At 52.0% G+C, this 18,513-nt stretch overlaps 1 protein-coding gene and 1 long non-coding RNA gene across 3 annotated transcripts in view; one reads left to right on the top strand and one right to left on the bottom strand.

The window, feature by feature from the left end:
* Positions 1-3,599, top strand: part of LOC135292633 (zinc finger protein 883-like) — a 118,591-nt gene extending 114,992 nt beyond the window's left edge. Inside the window, 1 exon segment of the mRNA XM_064406770.1 lies at positions 1,961-3,599. Coding sequence (XP_064262840.1) covers positions 1,961-2,743 — 783 coding nt within the window. The 3' untranslated portion in view covers positions 2,744-3,599.
* An 8,501-nt stretch (positions 3,600-12,100) lies between these two features.
* On the bottom strand, positions 12,101-15,851 carry LOC135292746 (uncharacterized). 2 transcript variants are annotated; one of them, XR_010354912.1, is made up of 2 exons: positions 12,686-15,851; positions 12,101-12,525 (listed from the first exon to the last, which is right to left on the bottom strand). It is a non-coding gene; the product is annotated as an uncharacterized LOC135292746 (long non-coding RNA). The 2 variants fall into 2 exon arrangements; XR_010354913.1 differs by having other exon boundaries at positions 13,764-15,851.
* Between the last annotated feature and the right edge of the window lie 2,662 nt (positions 15,852-18,513).

The raw sequence follows: 18,513 nt of genomic DNA, 5'->3' as shown, positions 1-18,513 counted from the left end.
GGGCACAGGGGAGTGTCCCCCGCAGTCGAGCGTGTCGGGCTGGGCGGGCAGGGCCCGAACGGGCACTGAGAGGACGCGGCGACAGGGCCGGGCTGCGACAGCGCCACTGCCAGGTACTGCAGGGAGTGCAGAACTGGGGGGACAGCGAGATCGGGGAGCTGGGGGGCTGAACGTGAGAGACTGGGGATCCAGGGGGGTCAAGAGGCCAAGGAAAGGGGGACTTGAAGGGCTGGCCGAGCTGGGAAGGAGGTTCAGGGGCTCAGAGTCAAGGAAAGGGGGTGCAGGGACTGGGAGAGCTGGGATGGGGTGTGCAGGGAATCCTGTGCCCAGGAAAGGGGGTGCCGGGATGTCCTGGGAGTGAAAAAAGGAGGGTCTGGGGACTGGGAAATGCAGGAATGGGGGCCCAGGGATCCCAGGTCAGGGAAAAGGGTGGGGCTGGGTGCTGGGAGAGGCGGGGGCCGGGAAAAAGTTGAGTTGGTGCTGGATAAGGGGGTGCAGGGGGATCTCATTGCTGGGCAATGGGGTAAAAGGGGGTCTGGGGTCTCAGGAATGGGGGTGCAGGGGAGGCTCGGGGTCACGGAAATGGCGGGCAGGGACGGGGAGAGATAGAACGGAGTTCCAGGGGGCCTGGAGCCCAGGAAAGGGGGGTCCAGGGTTTCCCAAAAAAGATGGGACATGGCATAGGGACACCCTGGATATTCCAGAAGGGGGAGTTCAGGGCATCTCTGGTTTTTGCAGAAGGATGGGCCTGGGGGCAGGGAAAGGCTGGAATGGGGGTCCAAGGTGTTCCAGGTCGTCCCAGGGCCAGGCACACGGGAACTCTGGAGGTGCCCAGGGATGTGGAGCTCAGCCCAAATATTCTGGGGGGTGCCTGGGTTGGGTTATTTGGGGGGATGTTTGGAGAATGAAGAAGTGCAAGGCTGAGCGGAAAAGGCCCCTCGGGGGGACATCGGGGGGTGGCAGTGGCGGCTGGCGGCAGAGGCAGCCTGGAGGAGCAGAGCCCTGTGTCCCCCAGGAGCCCAAAGTGGGGAGCCCAGAGAGGGGGGAGCGCCGCCATGGGCGGGAGCCTGCAGAGGCTGGAGAGGGGCAGGGGGGACTCCTTGGAGCCCCTGCAGCCCGGAGCAGAGCATGAGGGGAGAAGGGAGCCCAGAAGGGAGCCCAAAAAGCCCCGGCATCCCTGAATGGGCAGAGCGAAGAGGGGGCAGCTTTTGGGATTGCTGGGACTGCCAGCAGGCTGGGGAGGGCGGGCACCGAGGAGAAGGGGGACCCCCAATGCAAGCGTGACCCCAGCAGCTGGGACAGGGGGAACCCTGAACAGCAGAGGGGAGGGTCCAGGTACAGGGAATTCCTGGGAGGCTTTTTCAAGGCTGAATCTTGGTGTTTGGGAGGTTTTTCTGGAGCCGCGATGGCCGGTGACTTGTAGAGATGGACTTGGGCAGAAAGACCTTGAAAGTCAATGTGCTCATCCCTAGTTTTCCCCAAGCCAGGATTTCTCATTGCCAGTTCTTGTGAGGCTGTGAGGAAGAGGAAGATGTCCCTGAACACTGAGGCAGGGGAGGAGGAAGTCAGTGCCCCTTTCCCCCTCTCTCCTGCTCCATCTCCCAGCCCAGCAGGGCCCCGGCTGCAGGACAGCCTGGGGGCATCTCCTTGCCCTTGCCTGTGGCCCGGAGGCAAATGCCATCCTGTCCTTGTCCTTCCTCCCCCAGAGCAGGAGCTGAGGATGGAGAGCAGGGAGGACAAATCCCCGCGGCAGAACCTCGTGGCAGAGGCCGTTTTGAGCAGCTCCACGGCGCAGGAACCCAACGGGGAGGAAAAGCCCTGGAGATGCCTCACGAGGAGGGGCTGCAAACGCAGATGGCGGGGATCTGAGGGGGAAAGAGCCAGCCTGGGCTGGGAAGGCGGCCGGAGATGGAGCCAGAGCTCAGAGCTGGTGGTCCTTGAGGAGGTTCCTTATGGGGAGAAGCCCCACAAGTGCGAGGAGTGTGGGAAGAGCTTCAGGTGGAGCTCCCACCTGATCATCCACCAGAGGAGCCACACTGGAGAACGGCCCTACGAGTGTGATCAGTGCAGGAAGAGGTTTCAGAGCAGCTCAAATCTCCTCAGGCACCAGCGCACGCACACAGAGGAGAGGCCCTTCCGCTGCCCCGACTGCGGGCAGGGCTTCAGGCACAACTGCAGTCTTGTCAGGCACCGGCGCATCCACACTGGGGAGAGGCCCCACGAGTGTGAGGAATGTGGGAAGAGCTTCAGCCGGAGCTCCCACCTGATCCAGCACCAGAGGACCCACACTGGGGAACGGCCCTACGAGTGTGGGGAGTGTGGGAAGAGCTTCAGTCAGCATTCCAACCTGATCATGCACCAAAAGATCCACTCTGGGGAGAGGCCCTACGAGTGTTCCAGGTGTGGGAAGGGGTTTCGGATCCGCTCCCATCTTTTCCGTCACTATCAGTGTCACACAGAGGAGAGGCCCTTCTGCTGCCCCGACTGCGGGAAGGGATTCAAGGACAACTCCACCCTCGTCAGGCACCGGCGCATCCACACTGGGGAGAGGCCCTACGAGTGTCCCCAGTGTGGGAAGAGCTTCTCCAGCAGCTCTCACTTGACCCGACACCAACGGAGGCACCGGTGAGGGAAGCCCTGCGAGTGCCCCGAGTGCGGGAAGAGCTTCGTGCGCTGCTCCAGCTCCATCCCCCACTGCAGGAGCCACGCTGGGCACAGCCCTGGTGACCCACATTCCCTGTGATCCCTGTTGGGAACACACCTGCCTGCTTGTCCTTTTGGTTTGGCTTTAATTTTTTTCTGTTCTTCCTCTCTTTGCCCTTCAAAAGCCAAAAGGGATGGATCTGTCACCTCAAAACCACTCAAATCCCACTGAAAACAACTGAATTTTAACCCATAAAGGCTCAGTCCCTCCTCAAAAAAACTCAATCCCATGCCAACCTCACTCACTTCCACAGCCACGAGGGTGAGATGGGGTTGGAAGGGGATTGGGAGCAGTGGGATCCCAATTGGGAGCGGTGGGATGGGGATTGTGTGGGGCTGGCTGGGTGGGATGTATTTGACAGCAAATAAAACTTTCAGAGTTACTGATTTCTGTCCCATTCATTTTCAGTCAGTTCTGTTTGCAGAGTGCCACCTTCTCAGCTGTTTAATTTGCTATTAAAATCCCATTTTTCAAATCATCTAACCCAAACAGTCCAAAAACCAATATCCAAATAACAGCACTACAATTTAATTTTAAAAAATAATTTGAAAGTACTTAAGGGTGTTATTAAAGTTTAATTGTTTGGTTAAAATGTAGGAGAAATTCTAGTGGTGCTTGGTTTTGTGTTTAGTATATTTACAATATGAATTATTTTACTAAGGTGTGTTAGATTGTATGTTAGTTTTATCTAAAATATATTAGTTATTGAGTTAAAACTTTCAACAGGTATTTCCTGGTATTCAATTTGTTTATTTATATTTCTGGATAATGGTATACTAATAGTTGTTGTTTTAGGTTGACTCATTATTGGAGTTATTTAAGTAAGTGTCAAAAATATTATATTTCATTTTTATTATAATTGATTTCATTTTAATTATAATTTCTTGATTTCTTATATTATTATCATTTCTTGAGAGTATAGGAAGGATGTTTGAGGACAGGAAAATGTTTTCCTTGCTGGGAAATGGGATTCCAGATGCTGGGTGTGTGTGCAGGACCAGACAAACTGGGATCGAACATGGAATGGGATCCCATGGACTGGGATCATATGGATTGGGATGGCACAGGCTGGAGTTGCACACACCGGGGTTGCACACACTGGGGTTGCACACGCTGGGGTTGCACACGCTGGGGTTGCACACGCCGGGGTTGCACACGCTGGGGTTGCACACACCGGGGTTGCACACACTGGGATCAGACGGGCTGGAAAAGCATTGGCTGCCTTTGGCTGCCTTTGGCTTCATCCACGTCTAAAGGCGGCCACATCAAGTTGGTTTCATCCTGTTTGGGGCTCCCATCCCCCTCTTTCCCCCGCTCTCCCGCCCCTTCCCCATCGTTCCCCCCATCCCCAATCCCCTCCCCCGTGTTTGGGTTTGGGGGTTCCAGCCCCTCCTGCTCCGTTTGGGGGTCCCGACCCCCCTTTGGTTTAATTTGGGGTCCCGCCCCCCTTCTCCCCGCGCCCCCCGCTCCCCCCGCGGCCGGGGGCGCTGCCAGCACCACCAGTGCCACCAGTGCGGCCCCGGCTGCCCCCGCACGCCCCATCCCCATGCCCAGGGTCACCTCCCCCCTCCCCAAATTCCGCTGCCGGGGAGCGCTGGGCGCTGCGGCTCTGCCCGGCAACCGATGAGTCACAGCCGCGCCGGGCGCTGATTGGCTGCACATCGCCGGGCGGGGCCCAAGCGCCGAGCTCCCGCCCGGCAACTGGATTGGCACCAGCGCCGCGCGCTCTGATTGGCCAGCATCTCTTTTGGGCTGGGGGCGGCAGGAGCTGGGCACCCCCAGGAGCCCCTCGGCTTTGGGGCTCTCGATCCCCGCTCGGCCCTCGGGCCGGCCCTGGTGACTCGATCCGTCCTAAGGACGTGATTCGTGAAGGTTCTTTTTCATTGATCTCAGGGTGCAAAAACTGGCACGACAAGGGCATTTGCAGTAAAATCACAACAGAGATACTTTTATTGTGTAGCCATAGCAAAGATGCGTTAGAGAGAAGGGGAATGAAGAAAGGGGAAAGAATAAGGAAAAGAAAAAGAAGAGAGGGAGGACAAGGAGGTATATAGCTACCAGACGTGCGGATGACAAAGTCCCTCGAAGTCCGGTCGACAAAGAGCCTGTCATCTTCATGTCAGGGGAGATCTCCAAGGTATCAGTCAGCTCTAACCTTTTTTATAGTCCTTTTGAAATGGGGGAAGTGGACACATTTCAAAATAGTCTATTGATAAAGGGTACAAGGAGTCCATCAGTAGTCCATCAGGAACAGGTGTCATCAGCAGCAGACGTTGTAGGCAGGAACCATTGTCTTCTCGGTCCAGTGGTCGCTTGCAAAACTTGCTTTGGTCCCCACGCACGCCTTCCCTCACCCTACGGTAGGGATTTCAGTCTTAGTCCTTTTGGGGAGAAGAGGGGAGCTTTTCCATGTAGGGGTCGCACGTCTCAGTCCTTGAGGGGAGAACCTTCTCCCATCTCAGTCCATCTGTCACGGTGGTTGATGTACGGTGAGTGGAGGGTCCTTTTGTGGTGACCTCCGGGAAGGTCCTTCCAGAGAGAAAGTCCAGCCAAGTCAGAAGGGTGGAGAAATTCCAGCACTAGCGTTGCTAGGTGATGCAGGCGAAGGAGAGCACACTGCCCCTTCTTGGGTGCAGTGTTCCATGAGTTGAGCAAACACACCCGTAGGCAATAATCTGGCTTGCTGGACCAGACAGACCTGGATTTTCAGAACAGGATCTTTTCCTTTCCCCGGTGGTCTTGGCTTTCATGACGATCGAGAGGCAAAAATTGAGGGAAGTTTCAGACAGACTCTCACACCTACAAATAAACCAAAAAGCACGATACTACTGCCCCATCCCCAGGGTCATGGGATCCCAGATCCACAGAATTGGCTGAGCTGGCAGGGACCCATCAGGATCCTGGAGTCCAACTGCTGGCCCTGCACAGGACACCCCAACAATGCCAGCCTGGGCCTGGCAGCGCTGGCCAAACGCTGCTGGAGCTCAGAGAGCCCTGGAGCTGGGAGCCTTCCCTGGGGAGCCTGGGCACTGCCCCAGCAGCCTCTGGGCAAAAACCTTTTCCTGAGATCCAACCTGAGCCTGCCCCGACTCAGCTGCAGCCGTTCCCTCCAGTCCTGTCCCTGGGCACCAGAGGGAAGAGGTTCCCACAGCCCCAGCCAGGGACCCGCTCCCAAGGCTGTTGCCATGGCCACCAGGCTGGGACCTGCTGGGATGCTTGGTTTCCATGGACCGGGGTTTAGGAATGGGATTCTCCCCCACTCCCAAGGATGTTGCCAGGTCCACCGGGGCTGGGACCAGCTGGGATGCTCGGTCTCCACAGCCTGAGGTTTAGGAATGGGATTCTCCAATTTCCTGCTCCCGCTAAAACCACACTGGCACTCGCTGCCCTCCCGAATCCCATGGAAAGAACAAAAGGCAAACATCCCTGGCTGGGATAAGAACAATTTATTTGGAACAGCAATGAGATAAGAAACAAACAGAAACAAAAACAATATTGATCACAGAAGGGATATGCAAAAGGGAAAACTACAATGCAACTGTCTCTTCCCGGCCACAATTTCCTCCTGCCTGGAAAGGACACCCTTCTCCTCAGGGAAAGAGTCCTTTTCCTGCCCCTGGCAATGACTAGAGGTGAGAGTGAAGGTAATGACATGGCCCTGGCCAGACCCTCATGGTCTTTGATCCCCCATCATGTCATTGGCAGGGGCAGGAGGAGGGACAGGTGTCTTCCCAGCATGGATCACAGGGAACACAGATCTCCAGGGCTCTTTCCAATATGGGTCCTCCAATGGGGGAAGAAGCTGGAGCAGGGCACAAAGCTCTCCCTGCAGTTGGGGCACTGGCAGGACATCCCTTACCAGTGACTCCTGGCTGGTCAAGTCAGAGCTCTGGGTGAAGCTCTTCCCACATGTGGGGTACCCATAGGGCCTCTCCCCAGTATGGATGCGTCGGTGCCTGATGAGGTGGGAGTTGCGCTTGAAGCCCTTCCCGCAGTCAGGGCAGCAGAAGGGCCTCTCATCTGTGTGAATCCTTTGGTGCCTGAGGAGATTGCAGCGGGCCTGAAACCTCTTCCCACACGTGGGGCACTCGTAGGGCCTCTCCCCGGAGTGGATGCGTTGGTGAGTCACAAGGGTGGATCTGTAGCTGAACCCCTTCCCACACTCCCCACATCTGTACGGTCATTCCCCCGTGTGGATCATCTGGTGGCAGATCAGGGTGCTGCTCTGCCTGAAGCTCTTCCCACACTCCAAGCACTTGTGGGGCTTGTCCCCATCATGAAGCTGCTCATGGACCACCAGCTCCGAGCTTTGGCTGAAGCTCTGTCCACCCACCTGGCTCAGGGTGGGTCTTTCCTCCTCAGAGCACCCTGGGCTGGGTTTGCAGCCCCTCCTCCTGTGGGATCTCTGGGGCTTTTCTTCCCTGTTGTATTCCTGTGCTGTGGAGCCACTCAAAATGGCCTCTGCTACGAAGTTGTGCCATGGGGTTTTGTCCTCCCTGGTCTCCATCCTCAGGTCTTTGTCTGGGGGAGGACGGACAAGAAGAGGATGGGATTTGCCTTCGTGCCAGAGGGAAGGGGTAGGAGAACCCTCCAGTTCATCCCTTGCAGGAAAGCATTGCCAGTGGTGTTGTCCTGCAGCCAGGGGCCATGCTGGGCTGGGAGATGGAGCAAAGGAAAGGGGGAAAAGGGCAGTGACTTCCTCCTTACCTGCCTGCATGTCCTAGGGCATCTTCATCTTCCTCACAGCTTCCTCCTCCATCTGGGAAAGATTTTGGGATGGGAAATTCTGTTCTGGGAGGAAAACAAGAGATGAGTACATTGAGTTTTGTACTGGTTTAAAGGCAAACCAGGGGGAGATTCTAGGCCAGAATTACAATTAATTAAGAAAATTAAGATTGAGGCAATGATACACTGCCTTAAACTGACAGAGTCAGGATCTAACCTGGCACCCTGTTGGTCAGGGTGCTGGTAGCAGTCCCATTAAATGGTGGCTGCAGTCCTGTTGCAGTGATGAACGTGATTCTGTCGAAGCAGTGATCCTGTAGAAGGGTCTGGTCTTCCTCTGAAGGTCCAGTGGTGCTTATGGAGCTCTTGTCCTCTGGGAATCCAGTAGCCAAGGTGCTCCTGGGGCTGCAAGCCTCATCTTATATCCAGGTAGGAATGCGTGGCTCCTCCCCCTGGGCGGAGCATCCCACAATGGCATGATGTAATTTTATCAGTCCTGCAGGGACACTCAATGGCCCATTAACAGAAGATAGCCCCTGGAGGGCGTTATCAGGGCTGAGTCATGGAAGAGATAAAGAACACTGCCCCGCCTGTTTATAACAGTTTGTAAAGATGATGATGGAAAACATGCATTTGGTTACATCTTACACTGTAACCTGAAACAGTGGGGTAATCCCTGCTTGGGGGGTAACGCCACCTCTGCTTACCCAAACTGGCTCAGGTATAAAACCCCCACTCCGGGAAGGCCACACACACAGGGGACAATGTCACTCTTGCCCTGGCCCAGGGGAAGTCTCTGTTCCTGTCACTACCTTGCCCTAACCCCTTTTCTCTCTTTTTCTCTTTTTCCATCTCTCTCTACCTCACACTTATTATTCAATAAAATCCACTTTGGATTTGGTCTTGGTAGCACCTTAATTGGGGCAGAAGCATCTCTCTAACCATTTTCTTAACCAGATTGTGACATTATTTTGGCACAGTGAGTTTAGGCACTGTTGTCTGACCCCAAGTGCCTTTGACAACAGCATGGTTCCCTCCTCTGAGGAGGTCATAGATCGTTTGGGAGGAACTCTTGGAAACTTGGACGCATCTTCCCCTAAGCGAGTTATGGGAGAAAATGGTTGTTGTGGGTAGCCAGTGTAAAGAAAATATTTTCTTGTTCTTCCTTGAAAAGTTTGTTCAAATCACTGGAGAAAAGGGAACAAATATTACCAGTGAAGCTGACAAGGTTCATTCACCCCAAGGTGAGGAACACAAGGCTGCTAAAGTGCCACAGGAAGCCCAGCTAAGGTAGCTAACTTCCTGAATCACTCCCAAATTCACAGGCTTAGGGGCTTTGCCAAATGTGAGAATCACTGTTCTCTTCATCCCTGTCACCTTTGTGATAGTTACACAAAGCTTTCTCTTGCTTTTTATAATCTGTACTGGGCTGAATTTCCACTTTTCTTTTATGGGAACCTGCCAGCAGCTGAGCTGGAGCTGTGCAGGAACCGATGGAACTTGGAATTTTCACACACTTGCTTCTATTGCCAGTTTATTAATGCTTGGGATTGGTTTGCATTTTCATGACATGCGACTTGTGGGAAAATCAAATATTCATGAAAGTGGTTTATGCAGAGTTGAATTTGATTTCTGCCAAGTTTATTTTGTCCAGTGCCCAGGGGATGCTCAAGGTCTCTGTGCCTTTTGCCCTGGGGGATGCTTGGGAGGGGCTTGTGGGGGCTGTTCCTGTCCCTGTCACCCCACGCCATTCCTCAGGGGGTCTCCATCATTCTCACTCCAGGGAATGCCTGGGGGAGTTTCCCTCCCTGTCACTCCTGTGCCAGGGGATGCTCAGGGCAGTCTCTGTCCCTCTCAGCCCAGGGGATGCTCAGGGGTCTCTGTCCCCTTGCCCTGGGGGATGCTCAGGGGGTCTCCATCCCTCTGGCCTCAGGGAATGCTTGTGCAGGGCTGGGGACCAGGGGCTCTGTGTCCCTCTCACCGCTGAGGGTGCTTGGGGCTGGGGGGTCTCTCTGACCTTCTCATCCCTGGGGAGCCCGGGGGGGGTCTCTGTCCCTCTCAGCCCTGATGTGACTGCACCCAAACATCATTGAGGTCAGAGGGACAGAGACACCCCCAAACCCCCAGAAGGGCTGAACCTGGGATCATGCTCATACCCTCTTCTTCTGTGTAGCCCAGAAATGAGTTCTGCACCTTTAAGGCAGGTTCTGAGACCGAAGGGAGGGAGGAAGTGAGCAAGGTTTTTAAGAAACTGCACTCCTCCATATTCTGGCTGCTGGACAGACAGACAGCAGGACAGGACTCTCCTTTGGTTTTAGTTAGTTTTTACCTCTCTAAGGCAGATAAGTGCCCTGGACTGTGGTTTTTCTTTTACTTTAGAGCTGTTTAAACCTGCTCTGAACATCCAGAAGAGCACTGGCAGCTCCACCTGTGGCCCATTGGTCCGAGCCTGGTCCACGGCATTTCCAGTGCTGGAGAAACTGAGAAGAGACTGATAAGAGACTGAGTGAGCAGAGCTACAGCCCACAGAGGGATTTTCTGAGTTTGTCATCTCTTTTGGAGCGGCAAGAGGTTTTATTGTTTAATATTGGTCATTTGCTGTGCTCGTGAATGCTTTGTCTGTTAAATAAACAGGGTTTTTCCACTTTTCTCCAAGGAAATCTTTTCCCAAACTGATTGGGGAAGAGGCTGCTTGAATTTGCTTTCCAGAGGAAACCCCTTTTGGAGGTTTTCTCCCAAATTTGCCCTAAACCAGGACAGGGCGGTGGGGAGAGGAGAGAGCCCCAAGTGCCTGGACTGGGGGGAGGCTGGAGAGAGGGACCCTGGGACCCCAAAACCCCACAGCATCCCTAAGCAGGACCCTGGAGAGGGGGGATCCCCAGGTGCTCTGGGATCCTTGGCAGCCATGAGAGAGGGGACCACCAGAAGCCCAGAGGGATGAGAATGGAAATGGGACACTCCTGGTGGCTTTTTTTGATTCTCTTTTGCTTTTTGAAGGTTTTTATTGATATCAGGTGACTTCTAGAGATGGACTTGGGCAGAGGCCTTTCAGACACACTGTGCTCATCCCTTGTTTTTCCCCAAACCAGGATTTCCCATTCCCAAATATTGGCCCAATGGAGGAGAAGGCTGCAAGGAAGAGGAGGATGCCCCAAGACACTCAGGCAGGTGAGGAGGAAGTCAGTGCCCCCTTCCCCCTCTCTCCTGCTCCATCTCCCAGCCCAGCACGGCCCTGGCTGCAGGACAACCCCGCTGCTGATGCTGTCCTGCTGGGGATGCACGGGGGATCTCCTGCCCCTTCCCTCTGGCACGGAGGCACATTCACAGGCTCTGGGGCAGGAAGGGGAGCCGCGGGCGGTTTGGGGTGCGTGGCTCGGCTGCTCCTGGCGCGGTTCCCCCGAGCCCCCGGCGCAGCTCCGCCAGGCCCCCCCACCACGGCACTGGCCAGAGGCACTTTAACAGAAATGCTGGTAAATTTACCATCTGGAGTCACACTAAATACAATTTCAAGAAGCTGCTGGTTTGCTGGGCAGTTTGCCGAATTCCACATTGTTGTTTCTTTCAATAAAACTGCACTTTAAAAAGTCTTTGTAAATTCATGCTTGCCTAAAATTTGTAGCTTCCATGGGTTTCTCTCAAAACTAAATTACATAAAAACCTGACATACTTATCACATCCTTTTAATCCCTCCAGTAAATCCTTCATGCTGTTATTTCAATCTCAGATTGTTCAACTTTTTCAGTGCCTTATTTCCCTTAATAGCATCAGAATAAGTTAAATTTTTTTGTATGTATAACATTTAAGGATATTAATTTTTAATTCTATGATGTTTAACTTAATGCAAATTCAGGGTTGACAAGATTAAGCAAAGTTAAACTTCATTATTGTTAGATTTCAGCAATGTTATGTTACATTCATACAAATACATTAATTTGAAATCCTGTTGTTCTGGATTGAAAGACAATGTGTGTATTCTATTTGCCATCTATTTGCCTGTCAGAGGCAGGGCAGTTATCTTCTGTTAATCGGGAAGTAAATTGGACCCCCAATAGCCCCCACAGTTCCCCAAACACCTGCAAGGACCTCCAAGCTTTCTAAAATCCTTCTTGTGAGAGGAGCTTTGGAGTAGCTGTTTCCAATCCCCGTCCCAGACTTTCAAGATTTTGTATGTAAAGAATTATAAAGGTGGAAGGAAACCTTTATAGACTTTGTCCCATGGGATTAAAGACGGCAGACCAGAGCTATTTCTATAAATATATACTATCTCTTATGGTAATGATTAAACCATATTATCTTAATCAGAAAAATTTGCTCCTAGGTATAACAGCTGTAACTCATATTATATTATATTATATTATATTATATTATATTATATTATATTATATTATATTATATTATATTATATTATATTATATTATATCATATCATATCATATCATATCATATCATATCATATCATATCATATCATATATAATATACTAGGAAGTGATTTCAAAGTAACTGTGTTAAAGCAAAACCAGTTATTAAGCAAAGATTGATGTCACTCCCTGTCTTGGTTTGGAAAGACCGGTGTCTGCCAAGGAAGGTAGGAGCCTGTCCTGAAATCTAAAATGTAAACCCCATTCCTCTGAATTGTTATAAATTTGGAATTAAGGGGCTCTCAGGCAAAGATATGGGAGCAGGAACAACAGTTCTTTATTAGGGAAACAAATAAAAAGATGAAATAAACAATGCAGTAAACCAAGACAACACTGACAGAGTCAGAACACAACCTGACACCCTCTTGGTCAGGGTGTTGGTAGCAGTCCAATTGGAATGGTGGCTGCAGTCCTCCTGGAGTGTCAGGTGTGGTTCTGCTGGAGCAGGGGTCCTTTAGAAAGGTGTAGTCTTCCTCTGAAGATCCAGTGGAAGAGGCAGCTGCTGTTCCTCTGGGAAATCCAGTGGAGAAAGCCATGCTGGTGTTCCAGAATTTTTAATATTATATCTGGTAGGAATGCTTGGCTCTCCCCTCTGGGCGGATCATCTCACAATGGGATGTTGTAGTTCTTACCAGTCATGCAGTGCCATTCAGTAGCCTGTTATCAGCAGGTGTCTGCCTGGAGGGAGGAGTGGGTGTGGAAGAGATAAGGAAAACTGCTCACTTAACAGAAGACAACTGCCATACAGATTGCAAAGATAACGCAATCTGTTTGGCAATCCAGGAAGGTCTCCCTTGTGAAACTCAGGGGCCCCAAGGAACCAAGGGTCCATGGTGACCTTGTGGAGCCTGTAGTGTCACAGAGGAGCCATTGTGACACAGCGAGGGTGCATGGAGCCGAGGGGCCCTGGTGACACATCAGGGCTTTGTGGAACCACAGAGCCATTGCGACATTGCAAGGTCTCATGGAAGCACGGGGCCATTGTGACACTGCAGAAGCAGGGGGAACATTGTGACACTCTGGGGCCTCGTGGAACCAAGGAAACCATTGTGACACTGTGGGGTCCCACAAAACCAAGGGAACAGGGAACAGGTCTGGCTGGCTGGGCCTCCTGGGGACCACCTGACAGGTCCAGCTGACCTTGGCATGTTGAGGGCTGCTTCTCATCTGCCCCTGAAGCACTGGGGCTCTGGGCTTTCCTTCCTATGGGAGAGAAATGTCCTTCTCCTCCAGGGGCCCATTGTCAAAGCTGGGATTCCTCCTCCAAATCTCCTTATATGCAAAAATTGTTCCCAGATGAAATCCACCAGGAGAGACAGCTCTGGCTGCCTTGGCCACCTGGGGGCCACCTCTCATCAGCCTTTGAAACACTGGGACCATGTGCTTTTCTTTCTTATGGGATAAAACCATCCATCTCAACCAGGCACACATGGCCAAAATTGGGGATCTGCCTCCAGAATTTCCTATATCCAAGGATAACTCCCAGACAAAAACTGCCAGGGCTGACTAGTCTGGCTTCCTGAGGGCTGGCACTCATCTGCCTCTGAAACAATGGGGCTCTGCACTTTCCTTCCTAATGAAAAGAACTCTTCTTCCTGTCCAGGCAGCCATGGCCAAAACTGAGATTCCACCTCCAAAACGCCCTATGGCCAAGGATAGCCCCTAGACAAAAGGTGCCAGGAGAGACAGGTCTCGCTGGCTTGGCCTGAAGGTGGCCCCTCTCATCTTCTTCCAGAACACTTGGACTTCGCACTTCTCTTTCCTGTAGGAAAAAAACTATCCATCTTGACCAGGTGCCCATGGCCAAAACTGGGATTCCACCTCCAAAATTCCATACATACAAGGATTTCTCCCCATGAAAGTTGCTAGGACAGACAGGTCTGGCTGCCCTTGGCCTCTTGGGGGCTGCCTCTCACCTGCTTTTGAAACACTGGTGCTTTTGTTCCAATGGAAAAGAACCATCCTTCTGCTCAAGCTGTCCATGGTCAAAATCGAGATTCCTCCTCCCAAATTCAATATAACCAAGGATTCCTCCATGATAAAAGCTGCCAGGACAAACAGGTCTGGCGGGCTTGGCCTCCCAGTGTAGGAATGTGCCCCCTGTTGACGGAGTAACCAAATTATCCTTGTCTCCTTAAAAAGGGAAAAAGCCCAGAAGTTTCTCTCCTCACCTTGGTAAAAAGACACCTCATAGGACTTTGGGGACCTTACTTCAAACTTAAGGATAGATAACTCGACAGAAGCAAAAAGGTCCTTCCTAAACAATTTACTAGAAAAAGTGGAACAAAGGAACTAAACACTTTTGTGGGGTTTTTACCGGAAGCAAGAGCCTCTTGCCACTGGTGTAGGTTTTCTCTGTAAAGACCTTTGTTATTTTATCTTTTTTTTAAACTTTTCTGTTTCCAACACTACCACTGAAGACATGCTGATTTTATGCCATCTGAGGTGGCTGAACTATCTTTGGTGTAATATAGGTCCCCAAGAGCTCATAAGACCTGGCCTGAGGATATCATTACTATCATTCCAGGAGCCATCTCTCTCCTCATCTGCCTTTGAAACATATGGGCTCTGTACTTTCCTTGGAAAAGAATGATCTGTCTTACCTACACAGAAGTGGCCAAAATTGGGCTTCCATCTCCCAAATTCCCTATATCCAAGGGTTGCTTTCAGACAAAAGCTACCAGGACAGAGAGGTGTAGCTGGCCTAGGCCTCTGATGGCTGCTTTTCATCTGCCCCGAAACACTGGAGTTCCATGCTTTCCTTCCTATGGAACAGAACCATCCTTCTCTGGGTGTCCATGTCTGAAACTGGAATTCCACCTCAAAAATTCCATACATCCAAGGGTTGCTCCCAGGCAAAATCTGCCAGTACTGTCAAGTCTGGCTGGCCTTGCCTCTGTTGACGGCCCCTGCAACGCTGGGGCTGGGTTCTTTCCTTGCCATGGAGATCCCTGGGACACTGTGGGGACCTCATGGAACCAAGGGGATCATTGTGGCACCACTGGAGCCCATGGAACCAAGGGGCCATGGTGACACAGCGGGGCTTCATGCAACTCAGAGACCATTATGACTCTATGGGGCCTGATGGAACCATGGAGACCATTCTGACCCTTCAAGGCCTTGTGTCACCAAGGGGGCATTGGGACACTTCAGGGCCTTATGGAAGCAAGGGACCATTGGGACACAGTAGGGCCCCATGGAACCGAGGGAACATGGAGCAGGTCTGGCTGGCTTGGCCTCCCAGGTGCCACCTGACAGGTCTGGCTGATTTGGGATGTCAAGGGCTGCCTCTCATCAGCTCCTGGAGTGCTGGAGCTCCATGCTTTCCTTGCTATGGAAAAGAACCATCCCTCTTTTCAGGTGCCCATTGTCAAAATAGGTACTCTCCCTAAAAAATTTCCTCTATGCAAGGGCATCTCTCAGAACAAAACCTGCCAGCTCTGGCTGGCCTTGGCCTCTGGTGGTCACCTCTCATCCACCTGGGAAACACTGGGGCTCTGTTGCTTCCTTCTTATGGAAAAAAACTGGCTTTCATGTCCAAAGGCCATGGCCAAAATTAGAATTTGGCCTCCCAAATTCTGTATATCCAAGAATTGCTCCCAGACAAAAGTAGCCAGGACAGACAGGTCAGGCTGGCCCTGTCCTCTGGTGATTTTCTTAGATGAAGAGCTGCATGTTTTCATTTCAAAACACCTTGGAGAGGGCCCTGACATCTCCAAAGGTGGGGTTTTGAGGCCTTTGGCACATGACTACTACATATGGACAAAGGAGCTCTGTGCTCTGTGCTGTTGTGGTGGTTTTGCATCACGGAAGTCATGTCCTAAGAGAAGGTGCTAGCAGTTTCCTCCATGTCTGACAAAAAAAACAATCAGTAATTAGCTTTGAGAATTGACAATCTGTTAAACCACTAAGGAAACTGTACATGCCTCTGTGAAGACACATGTTAAAGACAAGAAAGCCTGGGAGGGTCTCTTTCCCTTCTGGCCAGCAGAGAGGTAACAAGGCTGGCCCAGCCCCCGTCTCAGCCGGGCCAGGCCGGGCGGCTCCTGCCGTGGGGCCGGGCCCCTTCCCAGGGAGCCCCCCAGGCCCCATCGGCTGCCGGGCAGGGCAGGGGAGGCCGCGGGGCCGAGGCCGGGCCGGGCCATGGCTGCGGTTGCCAACACCTGGGCGCTGCCGAGCCCTGCCCCGCCGCCAGCCCGGGCCCAGCCAGGATCTGCCGGGCCCCAGGAGCAGCCCCGGGCTGGGCCGGCTCGGCCAAGATTCTGCCACCCTTGGGCTTCACCCACAAGCCCCGGGCAGGGGGAGGAGAAGCCATGGGCCCCGGCCGTGCTGCTGCTGTGTTCTGGCCTGGCTGCTGAGATCCTGGCCCTGCCCCAGCGCGGCCCATCCTGACACAGCCCCAGTGCAGCCTCTGCAGAAACCTCCATCGTAAAACAGCTCCGGCCGCAAGGACCCAGCCCGGCCGGGGTCACGGAACCATCTGCAGGCCCCGGGAGAGATATTAACTCTTTCAGTGCTTCCATCCTCCCTGGAGTGAGAGAAATGCACAAAGTGCAGGCACACAGAGGAGCAACATGAAGACACCGAGGTCAGTGAGGAGAAGTTGCGTCCCATATGAGAGGGATGAGGATATGCCTTGATCTTGGGGATGAAATCCTCTTGTAAAGCTATGGAGAAGGATGTAATTGATCCATCAGACTCTCTTTTTCCCTATAATGCATTGAAAACTATGGGGAGACGACTTGTTCAGCAAAGGCCACCATGCTAAAGTAAGCAAATATTGAAGTAGCTGTGATCCTATGAGAAGTTTGAACAGAGAAAGAGAGCAGAGTGATGAGACCCTGGGTCCTCATGAAGAGAAGAAGATCTCTGTTCTCAGAGACAAAGATGATTTTAGAAATAGATTAAGAGAACCTTTGCTCTTTAACAGCTCATCTTGAAACTAATACCACATAAGCTGTCATGGCCCATAAACACAGCTGTGGGAAACCCTGTGGAGGAATAAATGGGAGGGACTTCACCACTGCAGATTTTCTGGGCAGTTGCTATTCATGGAAAGTGACAGCCATGAGAGAACTGTTTTCTTACGGAGAAGTCTCCATATAATTAAAGAGAGACTCCTCTCCCTAAGTAGAAGCAAGAAAGATTATTCTAGAGGTGGTAAAATGATGAAAATTTTAGGTTTTGTCTCCTTACATTCTCAGTAAGAAAGAAAATGTTGTAGGGAGAGAACTGTTCTGAATTCTTATTACTCTTTCTTTTAGTTAATATTGATAAACCTTTCTTTATAATTTCTTAAGTTTTTGAGCCTACTTTGCCCTTCTCTAATCCTATCTCACAGCAGGAAATTATTAAGTATATTCTAGTGAGTGCAATGGTAATTAGCCAACACTGAACCTACCACAATAATTAAAGCATTCACCAAGTAATCTCAACATAGCAAAGCAAAGCCACTACAGAAATATTCCTAATGAACTCCATGAGAGCAGAGGGAAATCAAGACAGAGCCATGGTTTGTCAGGGCTTGCTTGATCCTAATGAGCCCTGTGGTGCATTTGGAGCTGAGCCCTGGTACCTCAGGGTCTGAGAGGAGATTGCACAAACCTTTCCAGGAGTCAAAGTCAGAAGAAAATCCCAAAGTGTCTCAAAGCATGAAAGGGTCCCACTGAGGTCCATCCCCAACACAGGCTCCTCATGGAGCACAGAACTGGAGGCCAGGATGGTACAAAAACCTCTCAGAGACTCAGTGTGGAAAGGAAAATCCAAAGTACCTTAACAAACCTTGAGTATCTCAAAGTATTAATGAGCCCCACTGAGTGTCAGTACAAAGCTCTCAGGGGACTCATTAAAGCAGATAATTGGGGCCATGATTGCACAAACCTCTCACAGAGTTTGTTCAAAAGGGATACACCAAGTAGCTTAAAATAACTGAAGTACCTTGAAGCATTAATGAGCCCCACTGAGTATTGTTACTGACAAAGCCTCTCCAGGGACTAATTACAGCAGATAATTGGAGGCCATGACTGCACAAACCTCTCAGAGACTCCAAGGCAAAAGCCAAACCCAAAGTCCTTTGAAAATCCTGCAGTCCCTGGGAGCATTCAGGAGCCCCCAGGGCCATTCCTGATCACGGCTCCCCAGGGACTCCTTCCAGCAGATCCTTGAGGCCACTGGGATGTGGGCTAGGGGGGGATGCTGAGGGCAGGACAAGGGGCTGACAGTGCCCAGCCTGGCTGGGGCTGTGCCAGGAGGCCCCAGGGCCTCAGGACAAGGTGTCTCCTCCCAGCCCTTGGTGGCACAGACCCTGCTGCTGTGCCCCAGGCCACCAAGACTTGGCTTCTCTTTGTCCCCACCTGTCATCCCTGCCTCCAGTTCTCTGCTCTGCCTGGGGCCTGGGAACACTTTCTCAGTTGTGTCCCTCAGTGGGACCCATTAAAAGTCCAAGAAACTTTGGATTTGGATTCTGACTTGCAGTCCTGGAGAGAATTCTTCAGCTGCCTCTGAGGGACTGATGTTCAGGGCCTGAGCACAAAGCCCCAGAGGGTCATTCAAGTCCTTGTGCTGTGTCTGGGCTGCTGAGCTGGGCTGGGCTCCTGGAACAGAGGCAGCTCCTGGTAAGCAAGAAGAGGTTCAAAAGCACATTTCTCTTGATGAGCAGCTCTTCTG

The sequence above is a fragment of the Passer domesticus genome, unplaced genomic scaffold (assembly GCF_036417665.1).
Source record: "Passer domesticus isolate bPasDom1 unplaced genomic scaffold, bPasDom1.hap1 HAP1_SCAFFOLD_44, whole genome shotgun sequence".
Lineage (NCBI taxonomy): Eukaryota > Metazoa > Chordata > Aves > Passeriformes > Passeridae > Passer > Passer domesticus.
Note: the sequence above shows the minus strand (reverse complement) of the source record. Positions and strands in the feature narration are given on the sequence as shown.